The 14,710-nt window shown below is 30.8% G+C and overlaps 2 protein-coding genes across 3 annotated transcripts in view; both read right to left on the bottom strand.

The window, feature by feature from the left end:
- The window catches only part of LOC143242200 (E3 SUMO-protein ligase PIAS1-like), a 571,445-nt gene that overhangs the window by 274,247 nt on the left and 282,488 nt on the right, over positions 1-14,710 (bottom strand). The window lies entirely within an intron of this gene.
- The window catches only part of LOC143243256 (small conductance calcium-activated potassium channel protein-like), a 36,487-nt gene continuing 25,579 nt past the window's right edge, over positions 3,803-14,710 (bottom strand). The window contains 4 exon segments of the mRNA XM_076487104.1: positions 3,803-3,859; positions 3,862-3,938; positions 7,014-7,134; positions 13,497-13,632. Of these exon segments, the coding sequence (XP_076343219.1) occupies positions 3,803-3,859; positions 3,862-3,938; positions 7,014-7,134; positions 13,497-13,632 (391 nt within the window).

The following is a 14,710-nucleotide window of genomic DNA, read 5'->3' as shown; positions in this document are numbered from 1 at the left end:
TTTGTCTGATGTAAAATAATCCGTGTTCGTAACTTCGTAACAAACCAAGATAAGTCTTGTCTAGATGTAAAATAATCCGTGTTCATAACAAACCAAGATAAGTCTTGTCTAGATGTAAAATAATCCGTGTTCGAAACAAACCAAGATAAGTCTTGTCTAGATGTAAAATAATCCGTGTTCGTAACAAACCAAGATAAGTCTTGTCTGGATGTAAAATAATCCGTGTTCGTAACAAACCAAGATAAGTCTTGTCTGGATGTAAAATAATCCGTGTTCGTAACAAACCAAGATAAGTCTTGTCTGGATGTAAAATAATCCGTGTTCGTAACAAAACCAAGATAAGTTTTGTCTAGATGTAAAATAATCCGTGTTCGTAACAAACCAAGATAAGTTTTGTCTGGATGTAAAATAACCCGTGTTCGTAACAAACCAAGATAAGTTTTGTCTACATGTAAAATAATCCGTGTTCGTAACAAACCAAGATAAGTCTTGTCTAGATGTAAAATAACCGTGTTCAAAACAAACCAAGATAAGTTTGTCTAGATGTAAAATAATCCGTGTTCTGTAACAAACCAAGATAAGTCTTGTCTAGATGTAAAATAATCCGTGTTCGTAACAAACCAAGATAAGTTTCCCGGAAGTCTGTCATGTAAAATAATCCGTGTTCGTAACAAACCAAGATAAGTTTTGTCTACATGTAAAATAATCCGTGTTCAAAACAAACCAAGATAAGTTTTGTCTGCATGTAAAATAATCCGTGTTCGTAACAAACCAAGATAAGTCTTGTCTACATGTAAAATAATCCGTGTTCGTAACAAACCAAGATAAGTTTTGTCTAGATGTAAAATAATCCGTGTTCGTAACAAACCAAGATAAGTTTTGTCTGATGTAAAATAATCCGTGTTCGTAACAAACCAAGATAAGTCTTGTCTAGATGTAAAATAATCCGTGTTCGAAACAAACCAAGATAAGTTTTGTCTGGATGTAAAATAATCCGTGTTCGTAACAAACCAAGATAAGTTTTGTCTGGATGTAAAATAATCCGTGTTCGTAACAAACCAAGATAAGTTTTGTCTACATGTAAAATAATCTGTGTTCGTAACAAACCAAGATAAGTCTTGTCTACATGTAAAATAATTCGTGTTCGTAACAAACCAAGATAAGTCTTGTCTGGATGTAAAATAATCCGTGTTCGTAGCAAACCAAGATAAGTTTTGTCTGGATGTAATAATTCGTGTTCGTAACAAACCAAGATAAGTTTTGTCTGGATGTAAAATAATCCGTGTTCGTAACAAACCAAGATAAGTTTTGTCTGGATGTAAAATAATCCGTGTTCGTAACAAACCAAGATAAGTCTTGTCTAGATGTAAAATAATCCGTGTTCGAAACAAACCAAGATAAGTTTTGTCTGGATGTAAAATAATCCGTGTTCGTAACAAACCAAGATAAGTTTTGTCTGGATGTAAAATAATCCGTGTTCGTAACAAACCAAGATAAGTTTTGTCTGGATGTAAAATAATCCGTGTTCGTAACAAACCAAGATAAGTTTTGCCTGGATGTAAAATAATCCGTGTTCGTAACAAACCAAGATAAGTCTTGTCTAGATGTAAAATAATCCGTGTTCGTAACAAACCAAGATAAGTTTTGTCTACATTTAAAATAATCCGTGTTCGTAACAAACCAAGATAAGTTTTGTCTACATGTAAAATAATCCGTGTTCGTAACAAACCAAGATAAGTTTTGTCTACATGTAAAAAGAATCCGTGTTCGTAACAAACCAAGATAAGTCTTGTTCTGGATGTAAAATAATCCGTGTTCGTAACAAACCAAGATAAGTCTTGTCTAGATGTAAAATAATCCGTGTTCGTAACAAACCAAGATAAGTTTTGTCTACATGTAAAATAATCCGTGTTCGTCACAAACCAAGATAAGTTTTGTCTACATGTAAAATAATCCGTGTTCGTAACAAACCAAGATAAGTTTTGTCTCACATGTAAAATAATCCGTGTTCGTAACAAACCAAGATAAGTCTTTTCTGGATGTAAAATAATCCGTGTTCGAAACAAACCAAGATAAGTTTTGTCTGATGTAAAATAATCCATGTTCGTAACAAACCAAGATAAGTTTTGTCTGGATGTAAAATAATCCGTGTTCGAAACAAACCAAGATAAGTTTTGTCTGATGTAAAATAATCCGTGTTCGTAACAAACCAAGATAAGTTTTGCCTGGATGTAAAATAATCCGTGTTCGTAACAAACCAAGAAAGTCTTGTCTAGATGTAAAATAATCCGTGTTCGTAACAAACCAAGATAAGTTTTGTCTACATGTAAAATAATCCGTGTTCGTAACAAACCAAGATAAGTTTTGTCTACATGTAAAATAATCCGTGTTCGTCACAAACCAAGATAAGTTTTGTCTACATGTAAAATAATCCGTGTTCGTAACAAACCAAGATAAGTCTTGTCTACATGTAAAATAATCCGTGTTCGTAACAAACCAAGATAAGTCTTTTCTGGATGTAAAATAATCCGTGTTCGTAACAAACCAAAATAAGTTTTGTCTGGATGTAAAATAATCCGTGTTCGTAACAAACCAAGATAAGTCTTGTCTAGATGTAAAATAATCCGTGTTCGTAACAAACCAAGATAAGTCTTGTCTGGATGTAAAATAATCCGTGTTCGTAACAAACCAAGATAAGTCTTGTCTGGATGTAAAATAATCCGTGTTCGTAACAAACCAAGATAAGTCTTGTCTGATGTAAAATAATCCGTGTTCGTAACAAACCAAGATAAGTCTTGTCTAGATGTAAAATAATCCGTGTTCGTAACAAACCAAGATAAGTCTTGTCTGGATGTAAAATAATCCGTGTTCGTAACAAACCAAGATAAGTCTTGTCTGGATGTAAAATAATCCGTGTTCGTAACAAACCAAGATAAGTCTTGTCTGGAAAATAATCCGTGTTCGTAACAAACCAAGATAAGTCTTGTCTAGATGTAAAATAATCCGTGTTCGTAACAAACCAAGATAAGTTTTGTCTCAATTTCAACTGTAGAAATATATTTCACATGTCGTAGATAGAAATTCAATTTTAATGTTAATTAATAAACAAACAAGATATATTTAAGGCTCTGAGCTAAACGGAATAGTTATTTCATGAATATTTTATTTCTGATTTTACGCGAATGTATTATGAGCTAAAAATACACATACCTTTAATACACACGAATGTACTGTGAGCTAAAGATACACATACCTTTAATACACGAATGTATTGTGAGCGAAAGATACACATACCTTTAATACACGAATGTACTGTGAGCTAAAGATACACATACCTTTAATACAACTTTCCCTCTTATTGTTTTGCAATTACAGTGAATTGTCACAAAATGCTATATTGGACGACAAATATAGGTCCAAAATAACCAAGTCTAAAGTTACACGGTTTTAAATATACTATGTAAATATTTAAAACAAACACTGATGTACGTTCGTTTTCTCACTGTAGAGACATTACATACCTGTAGATGGCACCACTATATGTGATGTATGTTGTTTTCTCACTGTAGAGACATTACATACCTGTAGATGGCACCACTATATGTGATGTATGTTGTTTTCACTGTAGAGACATTACATACCTGTAGATGGCACCACTATATGTGATGTATGTTGTTTTCTCACTGTAGAGACATTACATACCTGTAGATGGCACCACTATATGTGATGTATGTTGTTTTCTCACTGTAGAGACATTACATACCTGTAGATGGCACCACTATATGTGATGTATGTTGTTTTCTCACTGTAGAGACATTACATACCTGTAGATGGCTACTAGAAACTTCCGCTGATGAGCCCCCTCACTTTGGCAGAGTTAACACGTTTCACCAACTTTGTATTCTTGTATATCAACCATGTTTCTCGAAGTACATTCGCTGCCATTCTTCTTCAACTGAGGCAAGGACAATTTTATTAAACACAGAAACTGCTTAAAGTAAGATTTATTAAACACAGAAACCGCTTAAGGTAAAATTTATTAAGCACTTAATCCGCTTAAGGTAAATTTTAATTAAGCACAGAACTGCTTAAGGCAAATTCTTATTACGTACAGAAACTGCTTAAGGTAAATATTAAGCGCAGACACTGCTTCAGGTAAATTTTATTACGCACAGAAACTGTTTATGGTAAAACAGTTCATTGCAGAATACATACAATTAATACACACTGTTTTGTAATAAAAGAACGTAAGTTAGAGATTTTTTGCGTGAGTGAAGAGAAATCGTAAGTATCTTTCCGGTAATAAAATATTTACGTTTTGCTTTTATGAAGTACCTATTTTGTTTCCGGTACAATAAACTGCATGGTACTTTTTAAACGTACGCTAGAGAAGCACTTATTTTAGTTGGTATTGCAATGTAACTCTGTCACAATGTTCTTACCTTTATATTTTAGTTGGTATTGTAATGTAACCTCTGTCACAATGTTCTTTACTTTTATATTTTAGTTGGTATTGTAATGTAACCTGTCACAATGTTCTTATAATACTTTATATTTTAGTTGGTATTGTAATGTAACTCTGTCACAATGTTCTTACCTTTATATTTTAGTTGGTATTGTAATGTAACCTGTCACAATGTTCTTACTTTTATATTTTAGTTGGTATTGTAATGTAACACTGTCACAATGTTCTTACCTTTATATTTTAGTTAGTATTGTAATGTAACACTGTCACAATGTTTTTACCTTTATATTTTAGTTGGTATTGTAATGTAACTCTGTCACAATGTTCTTACCTTTATATTTTAGTTGGTATTGTAATGTAACACTGTCACAATGTTCTTACCTTTATATTTTAGTTGGTATTGTAATGTAACACTGTCACAATGTTCTTACCTTTATATTTTAGTTGGTATTGTAATGTAACTCTGTCACAATGTTTTTACCTTTATATTTTAGTTGGTATTGAAATGTAACTCTGTCACAATGTTTTTACCTTTATATTTTAGTTGGTATTGTAATGTAACACTGTCACAATGTTCTTTACTTTATATTTTAGTTGGTATTGTAATGTAACTCTGTCACAATGTTCTTTCCTTTAACAAGTTTCGATTTCCCACTATTCTTCTGTTTTGGAATAATCGCCAAAGTTCGGTGATATAATTTCATGGGACCCAAAAAATATTTTGAAAGTAAGTTACAATTGTTGACAACTATTTCTAACAATCTTCAGAGGATGATGATAGAAATATGAACAATGAGGTCGTTTTCACTTCTCTTCGTTTTACGAGAACCAATTATTTACATCTCATATACTTTCGACAGAACCACTTCTATTGTTACCCTTTCGAAACAGCTCCCTCTGTCATAAACTTGTGGAAACTTTGGATTTAGTTCAGGAGAGCACAGTTTATCTGTCCCGCGGTTTTACGACCTCACTTATTATCCATCTTCACCCATACATTGGTGTCGTAACCACATTATAACGCTGAGTAGACTTTAAACAGAGTCAGCTTTATTAGGTTGCATATAGAGCAACTTGGCTAGTCTTGTTTAGGTTTCTGGATCTTTTCGAGTGGCTTCAAACGTGGTTCTGTTCAATATTAACAGATGTGGACATACCACTCGAATGGACGAACGACAGAAACTCCAGTACAAAGAAAAACTGAACTTCAGAATCAATCTGTCTGGTCAATGGTGAAGTCAAGCTTACTTACAGTAAAAAAATTAACACTATTTCTAATCACAACATTTATAACACTCAACACACCATTCTCAGTCATAACACTTATATCAATCATCACACCCTTCTCAGTCGTAATATTTATAACACTTAACACATCATTCTCAGTCAACATTTATAACACTTAACACATCATTCTCAGTCACAACATTTATAACACTTAACACATCATTCTCAGTCACAACATTTATAACACTTAACACATCATTCTCAGTCACAACATTTATAACACTTAACACATCATTCTCAGTCACAACATTTATAACACTTAACACATCATTCTCAGTCAACATTTATAACACTTAACACACCATTCTCAGTCACAACATTTATAACACTTAACACATCATTCTCAGTCACAACATTTATAACACTTAACACACTGTTTTCAATCACAATATCTGTAACACTTAAAGGATGAACTGCTGTTTTTAAACTCGTGTTATAATAACAAATTCAAGCAATAAAGATGTCAAAGCAAACTGAACCAACCTTTAGCCATATAAAAAATAATAAATGTTTTTTGTTACAAAGTATTGGTGTTGAGACTAAACAACCAGGAGAACAAGTTAAGCAATCAATTTTACATGGTGGCGCGAAATGGACCATACAGCTGTTTCGTTTAGAATAGTTCTAAATTAATTACTCTGAAACAAACAATTATTCAGTTGGTTTAAATTCTGTTCGTGACATGTTTTTTAGTACTAACCGTACAAAAAAACTTTTATTACACAGGTACTGTAGGACCAAAGTCACTTTGGTTTAGTTACAAATTCACAGAGTTTATAGCGAATATTTAAATAGAAATTCTTGCGAGGGTTTGTTCAGAACCTAGCCTCTGGATTCTATGTGTGGCACCATCTTTCCATCTTTGAAAGTTAACTGAACCCAAAAGAAAGAATAACGTTATTCCGAAAACGAGACAGATCTTTGATTCCAAAAAGAAAAAATATTTGAAATTATGCTATTTCCCATATGATCCCAAACGAAAGTCTTGTAGATAGACATGCCTCATCTACGATTACACGTGTTACACTTATTTTTCTGTTTATATAAAAAAAGAAAACACTATGGGCACGTGATGTTTGAAACCTCACCCACAAACATACTGAACCTTCTACACATTTAAGAATTATTTATGATAGTGTTAAGACATACATTTTTGTGAGAATGTTTTATGTGGTAATATCACAACGTTACGAAAATTTTACTTTGTAGTTTCGAAGCGTGAAGATGCTAGAACGTTTCAGGCGATTGTAATAAAAATGACCAGTACGTACCCTCTTCGTTAACTGCGTGTCCATCATGAAATTGTGAACATGTTTCTCAGCTCTAGTTAACTCCAGTTTCCTCGCTATCACAGCTACAACAAGGGCAGTGCACCCTGCCCCCTATCGAGTAAAATAAATATATAAATAACGTTGACAAAGTCCTTGTTCTTTGTAAGTATTTAAAAGAGCGAAACAATCAGAACACAGTATTACAGTAGTGGGAAATATTTTAAAAACGATTTCTATTTACGGAATATAAATATAGTAAAATAAATATTCACAAAATAGTCATAAACAAATGTTTTTAATATATATATACATTCATTAGGAGAATCTTATTTCAAAAAATATAAAAAAAGAATTCATTATAACGTAAAACAAATTATACCTCGTTTTTTAAAGCTTGCATTTATATATAGACAACACATAACGAAGATTTATGTACGTAGCTAATGTTTATTATTATTTTTAACAAAAATAAACGTATTTATCTCCATTTTTCGTATTTTATCTTTCGAGTTTTATTTGATGAACACTGAAGTCGTACGTTGTTATATTTGGATAAAAAACCTGAACTTGGAGTAAACTTAAGATTAATCGTGTTAGAAGAAACAAAAATTTGCTTTTTGAGAAACAATTATTCCAGAAACATATTCATATATAGAGCTGTCGAATCACATTTCGTGCGTTTCTTAAAACTCAGATGTCAACCAAGAAATAACTCGGAGTTGACTAGGCATAGCTGATGACTTTCTAAAGGAATCCGGAAGAGAAAAAGGCACTGAAATGTTAATTTGTGATAAAATATATAAGTTGTATTATTAATTTGTGATAAAATATATTAGTTGCATTATTAATTTGTGATAAAATGTATTAGTTGTGTTATTAAATTGTGATAAAATATATTAGTTGTATTATTAATTTGTGATAAAATATATTAGTTGTATTATTAAGTTGTGATAAAATATATTAGTTGTATGATTAAGTTGTGATAAAATATATTAGTTGTGTGATTAATTTGTGATAAAATGTATTAGCTTTATTATTAATTTGTGATAAAATATATTAGTTGTATTATTAAGTTGTGATAAAATATATTAGTTGTATGATTAATTTGTGATAAAATGTATTAGCTTTATTATTAATTTGTGATAAAATATATTAGTTGTATTATTAATTTGTGATAAAATATATTAGTTGTATTATTAATTTGTGATAAAATATATTAGTTGTATGATTAGTGATGACGAGAAACCCACTTTGTTGAGATTATAAGATTTTAGTTTATTATTACCACGTTTGATCTTCTTCGGTCATCGCCTGACGATGACCGAAGAAGGTCGAAACGTTGTTCGCTCCTTCTATGTAAAGTGTTTTCAGCCCAAACGAGCCGTTTTGCATATAGTTGTATGATTAATTTGTGATAAAATGTATTAGCTTTATTATTAATTTGTGATAAAATATATTAGTTGTATTATTAATTTGTGATAAAATATATTAGTTGTATTATTAATTTGTGATAAAATATATTAGTTGCATTATTAATTTGTGATAAAATGTATTAGTTGTGTTATTAAATTGTGATAAAATATATTAGTTGTATTATTAATTTGTGATAAAATATATTAGTCGTATTATTAAGTTGTGATAAAATATATTAGTCGTATTATTAAGTTGTGATAAAATATATTAGTTGTATGATTAATTTGTGATAAAATGTATTAGCTTTATTATTAATTTGTGATAAAATATATTAGTTGTATTATTAAGTTGTGATAAAATATATTAGTTGTATGATTAATTTGTGATAAAATGTATTAGCTTTATTATTAATTTGTGATAAAATATATTAGTTGTATTATAAATTTGTGATAAAATATATTAGTTGTATTATTAATTTGTGATAAAATATATTAGTTGTATTATTAATTTGTGATAAGATGTATTAGTTGTATTATTAATTTGTGATAAAATGTATTAGTTGTATTATAATTTGTGATAAATATTAGTTGTATTATTAATTTGTGATAAAATATATAAGTTGTATTATTAATTTGTGATAAAATATATTAGTTGTATTATTAATTTGTGATAAAATGTATTAGTTGTATTATTAATTTGTGATAAAATGTATTAGTTGTATTATTAATTTGTGATAAAATGTATTAGTTGTATTATTAATTTGTGATAAAATATATAAGTTGTATTATTAATTTGTGATAAAATATATTAGTTGTATTATTAATTTGTGATAAAATGTATTAGTTGTATTATTAATTTGTGATAAATTATATTAGTTGTATTATTAATTTGTGATAAAATATATTAGTTGTATTATTAATTTGTGATAAAATATATTAGTTGTATTATTAATTTGTGATAAAATGTATTAGTTGTATTATTAATTTGTGATAAATTATATTAGTTGTATTATTAATTTGTGATAAAATATATTAGTTGTATTATTAATTTGTGATAAAATGTATTAGTTGTATTATTAATTTGTGATAAAATGTATTAGTTGTATTATTAATTTGTGATAAAATGTATTAGTTGTATTATAATTTGTGATAAATATTAGTTGTATTATTAATTTGTGATAAAATATATAAGTTGTATTATTAATTTGTGATAAAATATATTAGTTGTATTATTAATTTGTGATAAAATGTATTAGTTGTATTATTAATTTGTGATAAAATGTATTAGTTGTATTATTAATTTGTGATAAAATATATAAGTTGTATTATTAATTTGTGATAAAATATATTAGTTGTATTATTAATTTGTGATAAAATGTATTAGTTGTATTATTAATTTGTGATAAATTATATTAGTTGTATTATTAATTTGTGATAAAATATATTAGTTGTATTATTAATTTGTGATAAAATGTATTAGTTGTATTATTAATTTGTGATAAAATGTATTAGTTGTATTATTAATTTGTGATAAAATGTATTAGTTGTATTCTTAATTGTGATAAAATATATAAGTTGTATTATTAATTTGTGATAAAATATATAAGTTGTATTATTAATTTGTGATAAAATATATTAGTTGTATTATCAATTTGTGATAAAATGTATTAGTTGTATTATTAATTTGTGATAAAATGTATTAGTTGTATTATTAATTTGTGACAAAATGCATTAGTTGTTTTATTAATAAGTGATAAAATGTTAGTTTTATTATACATTTGTGATAAAATGTTTTAGTTGTATTATAAATTTGTGATGTTTTAGTTTTATTATAAATGTGCGATAACATATATTAGGTCTATTATTAATTTGTGATAATTGTTGTTGTTTTGAATTAAGCACAAAGCTACGCAATGGGCTATCTGTGCTCTGCCCACCACGGGTATCAAAACCCGGTTTTTAGCGTGGTAAGTCCGCAGACATACTGCTGAGCCGATGGAGGGCCAATTTGTGATAAAATATATTAGGTTTATTATTAATTTGTGATAAACTGTTTTAGTTTTATTGTAAATTTATGATAAAATGTATCAATTTCAGTATTAATTTGTGATAAAATGTGTTAGTTCTATATTGCAGACAGCTCTCCTGCTTTTATACCATCCGTTTCCAGTTAACTCAGAACCAGTCGCTTCGTTTTCTACAATAGTACAAAATGTTTTGACTATGACACGAAAGCACTCTCAGCATCCTGTAATTACCGTGTGTACATAACACGAAGCGAGTAGACTTAAAAATAATAAAAGTTCGAAGAAACAAAAGTTATCTAGGTAATATCGTAGTTTGACACTAGATGGCAGCCCAGCACTAACTTGAATATTCAGACACGAGCTTGACACGTCTCTTACTTTTATTTTGTACGTGTATGTAGCTTATGCCAAGAAGAAAACAATCAAACAAACAACAGAATTATAACACAAACACCTAGCTACCTTACTGTTCTTTGTTTAGGGACACTATCACATCTTATATAACAATAGTCTTCTTTTAGGACCGAGTACGAATATGGCCCAGCGGCAAGCGTGTTGGAGCCGTGAACTCAAAGGTTCATTTTCCCAGGCCTTTCACCGCACTTTCAGGCCGTTTCTGTCTATAAGAGTAACAGTCATAGCCGACTATCTGATTAGAGAAAAGTAGTCAAAAAGGTGGCGGTGGGTGCTGTTCACTAGTTGTCATTCCTCCAACAACATGCAAGCTTTGTTTTCATATCTTTAGTCTTTATCATATATTTTTCATCAAGTTCGTTGTTGTTGTTGTGTTTTTTAATTGGACCCTCTGTCTCAAGTGCTAACAACGTGTTAACTGTAGATGAAATTCTAGGAGATTCATCCAAACGAATAAATACAGTTTTCATTATTTTTTCTGAAGACCATCACTTAATACGGTTGATATGATTCACGCATCGCTTATTTACAAGCATGAATTTAAATAAACATGAGAAGGGATAAAACATAAACAGTTCGTCACTTACCACCAGAATTACACGTCTTTTTATATACAGCTGACTGACTACTCATCAGAATTGTACCTGATTTCAAAAACAGCTGACTACTGACACCTTTTTCAAAAACGCTATCTTGCCACTTTGTTGTTACTATATACCTATACACAGACAGACACAGTCATGTATACTGATCATATAAGAAATTAGAAACAAACATATTTACTGACATCACGAAGTAAATCTCCTTATCCCTTGGCAACTCGTCCAAGATGACCACATGTGGTCTTGGGTAACATATCTATATCAAATCTTAAGGTACGTTTCTCTTCCTGTGTTATGTGATAAGGTGAAACAAACTGGTTCATCTAATTAGTGACATTCGTCGAACTGACTCTATTGATGAATAATTTATGAAAGATAAACTACGACAATATTTGATTTTGTGTAACTCCACGTTTTCACGTATGTCTCAGGCTATTCAGGTTTAGAAGTGTAACTATTTCCTGGTTAAAAAACAGCAAAACGATCTTAAGTCATTTAAAAACTTTAACCCGTTTTCACTTACATCACAAGCCCTCCCGTTTTTACTTTATATTTTCAACAAAGAACTAATTTATTATTGAATAGGGCCCGGCATGGCCGGATGGTTAGGTGGCGCTCTACTGGCAATCTGAGGATTGCTGGTTCGAATCCCCGTCACACCAAACATGCTCGCCGTTTTCAGGGAGTCAATTCCACTATTCGTTAGTAAAAGAGTAGCTCAAGAGTTGGCGGTGATGACTAATTGCCTTTCCTATAGCCTTACACTGATAAATTAAGGACAAATAGCGCAGATAGCCCTCGAGTAGCTTTGCGCGAAATTAAAAAAATAAACCAAATATCGATTACCTATCGACTGAATTGAACTATTACAGATCTAATGAAAACGTGCTCTTCAATTATTTACATATACCTCATGTTTTTCAACTTTTATAAAGTGTCAAGTTTTTATTTAAAAAACAACATTAAAAGCACTGCTCCAGTCTTAAAATGTTTTGTTGTTGGAGTATTTCACTGTTTCCTGATCTGCTAATCCAGTCTCGTTGAAAACAGTAACATTTTCATTTCAATCCAAACACAAAGACAGTAGTGATGGTCGGGAGGGAAGAAAAAATTCATGCTGACAAAATCTGTTCGTAGATTTTTATAAGGCTTAAGGTCTCCAAGTGCAACTTTCTTACAGGATTTCTAACTCTATACTTAACGTTAAGCTCTGAATACGAATAAACACATGGTGATTCAAGTGGAACCAGTTCACGAGTTACACAGATTTTAACGTTTAGACTCAACTCAGTTATTATCAAATAGTATGTTTCAACATAATATATCTTGAATGACATGATTGAATGTCGGATACCTTGAGCGGTATCTTTAAACATTAGCTACATACTAGTAAGTCGAGAACTTACCATGAGTCCTGTTGTAACTGCTATACTTCTATCACAGTATGTGTTAGGTACTATATCTCCATAACCTACCGACAGAAAGGTAATGGCTGTTCCTCTACTTACCATAAGTCCTGTTGTAACTGCTATTCCTCTACCACAGTATGTGTTAGGTACTATATCTCCATAACCTACCGACAGAAAGGTAATGGTTGTTCCTCTACTTACCATAAGTCCTGTTGTAACTGCTATACCTCTACCACAGTATGTGTTAGGTACTATATCTCCATAACCCACTGACAGAAAGGTAATGGCTGTTCCTCTACTTACCATAAGTCCTGTTGTAACGGCTATACCTCTACCACAGTATGTGTTAGGTACTATATCTCCATAACCCACTGACAGAAAGGTAATGGCTGTTCCTCTACTTACCATAAGTCCTGTTGTAACTGCTATACCTCTACCACAGTATGTGTTAGGTACTATATCTCCATAACCCACTGACAGAAAGGTAATGGCTGTTCCTCTACTTACCATAAGTCCTGTTGTAACTGCTATTCCTCTACCACAGTACGTGTTAGGTACTATATCTCCATAACCCACTGACAGAAAGATAATGGCTGTTCCTCTACTTACCATAAGTCCTGTTGTAACTGCTATTCCTCTACCACAGTATGTGTTAGGTACTATATCTCCATAACCCACTGACAGAAAGGTAATTGCTGTGAGCCACATTGTGTTTAATAGGTTAGCGTGATCTTCGTCATGATACCTGAAGAGAAACAAATAAACACTGAACTGTTCTAAAAACGTAAAAACTATTACAGAAAACTGAACACAGATATTTAAATATTCCATTTCCTAATCCGACAAGAAAAATACTATCTAATAAGGATATTTGTGTTGTTTACAAAAGTGTCAGCGTTTCTTTTTGAATTAAGCACAAAGCTACACAGTGGGCTACCTGTGCTCTGCCCACCACGGGTATTGAAATCCGGTTTATAACAGTGTGACTCAGTAGACATACAGCTGTGCCACTGAGGGTTACAAGAACGTTAAACAGTAGAATAGTTCATGTGACACAATATTTGTACAGACACTACACGGTAAGGTAGACTGTTTGACACATTTTTTGGACACTAATACACAGCTAAGATCGCACTGATTACAGAGAAAACAATTTAAAAACACTATTCTTCAAAACCCTCGTGTTCGGTTCGAACAAAAGTCCTAATTTTTATTCAAGACACTGTATTCACTAACTGGGTTTGTTTACATTTACTTATTCTTTCAAGAAGACAACAGTGGTGAACTGAATAATATGTGGGTAAGTTTCGGGTATTGTCCAGAAGATAACAAACAGATTTGTTAATTGTGAATAACAACATATTTTGGTGCACCCTGTACTTAGTATCCAGAAAGTTAAACATATATGATTCTGTGTTGTTTTTTAATAGCTCCAAGTAGACTATATGTTTATATATCTTTCAGATAAAGATATTAACTATAGAGAAGAGATTTGGCCAAATTATTTATAAACAGGAACTACACGTTGGACTATAACGTTTAATTCACCAGTTAAACAGATAATATAAAGTTTGAAACAGAGACTACACGTTAGACTATAACGTTTAATTCACCAGTTAAACAGATATTATAAAGTTTGAAACAGAAACTACACGTCAAACTATACTGTTTAAATCACCACTTAAACATGTATTATAAAGTAGAAAGTTTGCCCAATATTAAACTGGAATCAATGACATACTAACAATACTGTTGTTGAATATATTAGATTCACTATGTCGTAAAAGACAGTACGACGTATATTCTACACGTACAGGTTTTAA

This window comes from Tachypleus tridentatus, unplaced genomic scaffold (assembly GCF_004210375.1).
Source record: "Tachypleus tridentatus isolate NWPU-2018 unplaced genomic scaffold, ASM421037v1 Hic_cluster_2, whole genome shotgun sequence".
Classification (NCBI taxonomy): domain Eukaryota; kingdom Metazoa; phylum Arthropoda; class Merostomata; order Xiphosura; family Limulidae; genus Tachypleus; species Tachypleus tridentatus.
This window is presented reverse-complemented; position numbering and strand designations above follow the sequence as displayed.